The following is a 1,310-nucleotide window of genomic DNA, read 5'->3' as shown; positions in this document are numbered from 1 at the left end:
CGGCGCGGCCATGGCGTTGGGCTGGGGCTGCACCCACCTGCATGGGCGGCATTCCCTCAGCCATTTCCCCGCGCAGCGCCGGCTCCTGGTGGCAGACCTCCTCTGGGGGCAGAGCCTGGGCCCAGCTCCAGCTCCCGCCGTCCAGCCCCAGGCCCTGGATGCCCAGCTGCTGAGGCTGCGGCCGTGTTGACACAAACTGCATCCTGGGAGTGCTGTTCCCCGCTCGGGCCGGCCAGGGAGAAGAAGAACGTTTTCCAGGCGCCTTTCCCCTCGCCGGGGCCGGACAGCTCCATCTACAGCCCGTAGGAGCAAACAGTCCCCTTCGGCGGCGCTCCCCGCCCCTCCGCCGCCAGTGCGCCAGCCAATGGCCTCCGAGCTCCTGCCGCCTGCGGAGACCCGCGGCGCCACACCCTGGCCGGGGCCACCGCCACCCCTGAGGTGGCTCTGGGCGGGTATTCTCCTTAGAGCCTCAGTCTGCGATGGCCTGCCCTAACGTCCCAAACAATGCAGGGTACCGATTTCTGTTAATTCTGCAAATATATTGGGCATCCCAAGGAAAATGGTGTCTGACCCTTTTGAAAATTTTGCAAGGATAATTGTGTCTCCAGATTCTTTCTTCCGGCCTTTCTCCTTCCCTCACTGCTTTGCAGGCTTCACCTACCCCCTCTCCTTCTTGCCAATCAAATTTACCTGGACCACTTCCAGGCCTCTTTGCACTCGTCTGGATGATGGAGAAGGGATCTGGGCTAATAATGTGTCAGACAAGGGCCAAACTCCTCCAGGAAAGGCACATTGCATTTTAACAGCAACCTCTTCTAAAATCTTTAAACGTAAGTCGACGTCACTTTGAAACCTCAGTCCAGGGCAGAGGAAGAACCAGGGAGAGGCCAGAGAGAAGGATGAAGATAGCAGAAAGGGAAATTCATTCATTCATTCCAAGAATATCTGCTGAGTGCCTTCTATGTGCGAGGTACTGCTGAGGCAGAGGGTGGGCTTTGCACCTAGATGCAACTGAGTTTAAATTCCAAAATCACCACTCACTAGCTGTGACTGTGAGCAAGTTATTTAATTTCTCCGAGCTTCACTTGGTCTCTTCATATACAAATGAAGAAAATACTGTGTATTCTACAGTTGTAAAACCAAATGAGAACAGTGCTTAGCACACAGTAGGTACTCAACAAAGGTAGTTACCCCCAGAAGGTAAGTCCTAGTAAATAACCTCAAAATAGTGTCCACTTTGTCTTCCTAAATGACTAATCCTCGTCTTGCTAAGCAAGAGATCTCCAAGGCCCCTTATGCCCTGCGTGGAG

General features: G+C 54.3%; 1 protein-coding gene across 1 annotated transcript in view; it reads right to left on the bottom strand.

The window, feature by feature from the left end:
• The window catches only part of ZNF282 (zinc finger protein 282), a 19,686-nt gene extending 19,341 nt beyond the window's left edge, over positions 1–345 (bottom strand). Inside the window, exon 1 of the mRNA XM_015596160.2 lies at positions 38–345. Coding sequence (XP_015451646.1) covers positions 38–202 — 165 coding nt within the window. The 5' untranslated portion in view covers positions 203–345. The remainder of the gene's footprint in view (positions 1–37) is intronic.
• Positions 346–1,310: the final 965 nt, after the last annotated feature.

This window comes from Pteropus alecto, unplaced genomic scaffold, assembly GCF_000325575.1.
Source record: "Pteropus alecto unplaced genomic scaffold, ASM32557v1 scaffold48, whole genome shotgun sequence".
Lineage (NCBI taxonomy): Eukaryota > Metazoa > Chordata > Mammalia > Chiroptera > Pteropodidae > Pteropus > Pteropus alecto.
The sequence above is the reverse complement of the archived record's forward strand: the minus strand, read 5'-3'. Positions and strand labels throughout refer to the sequence as shown.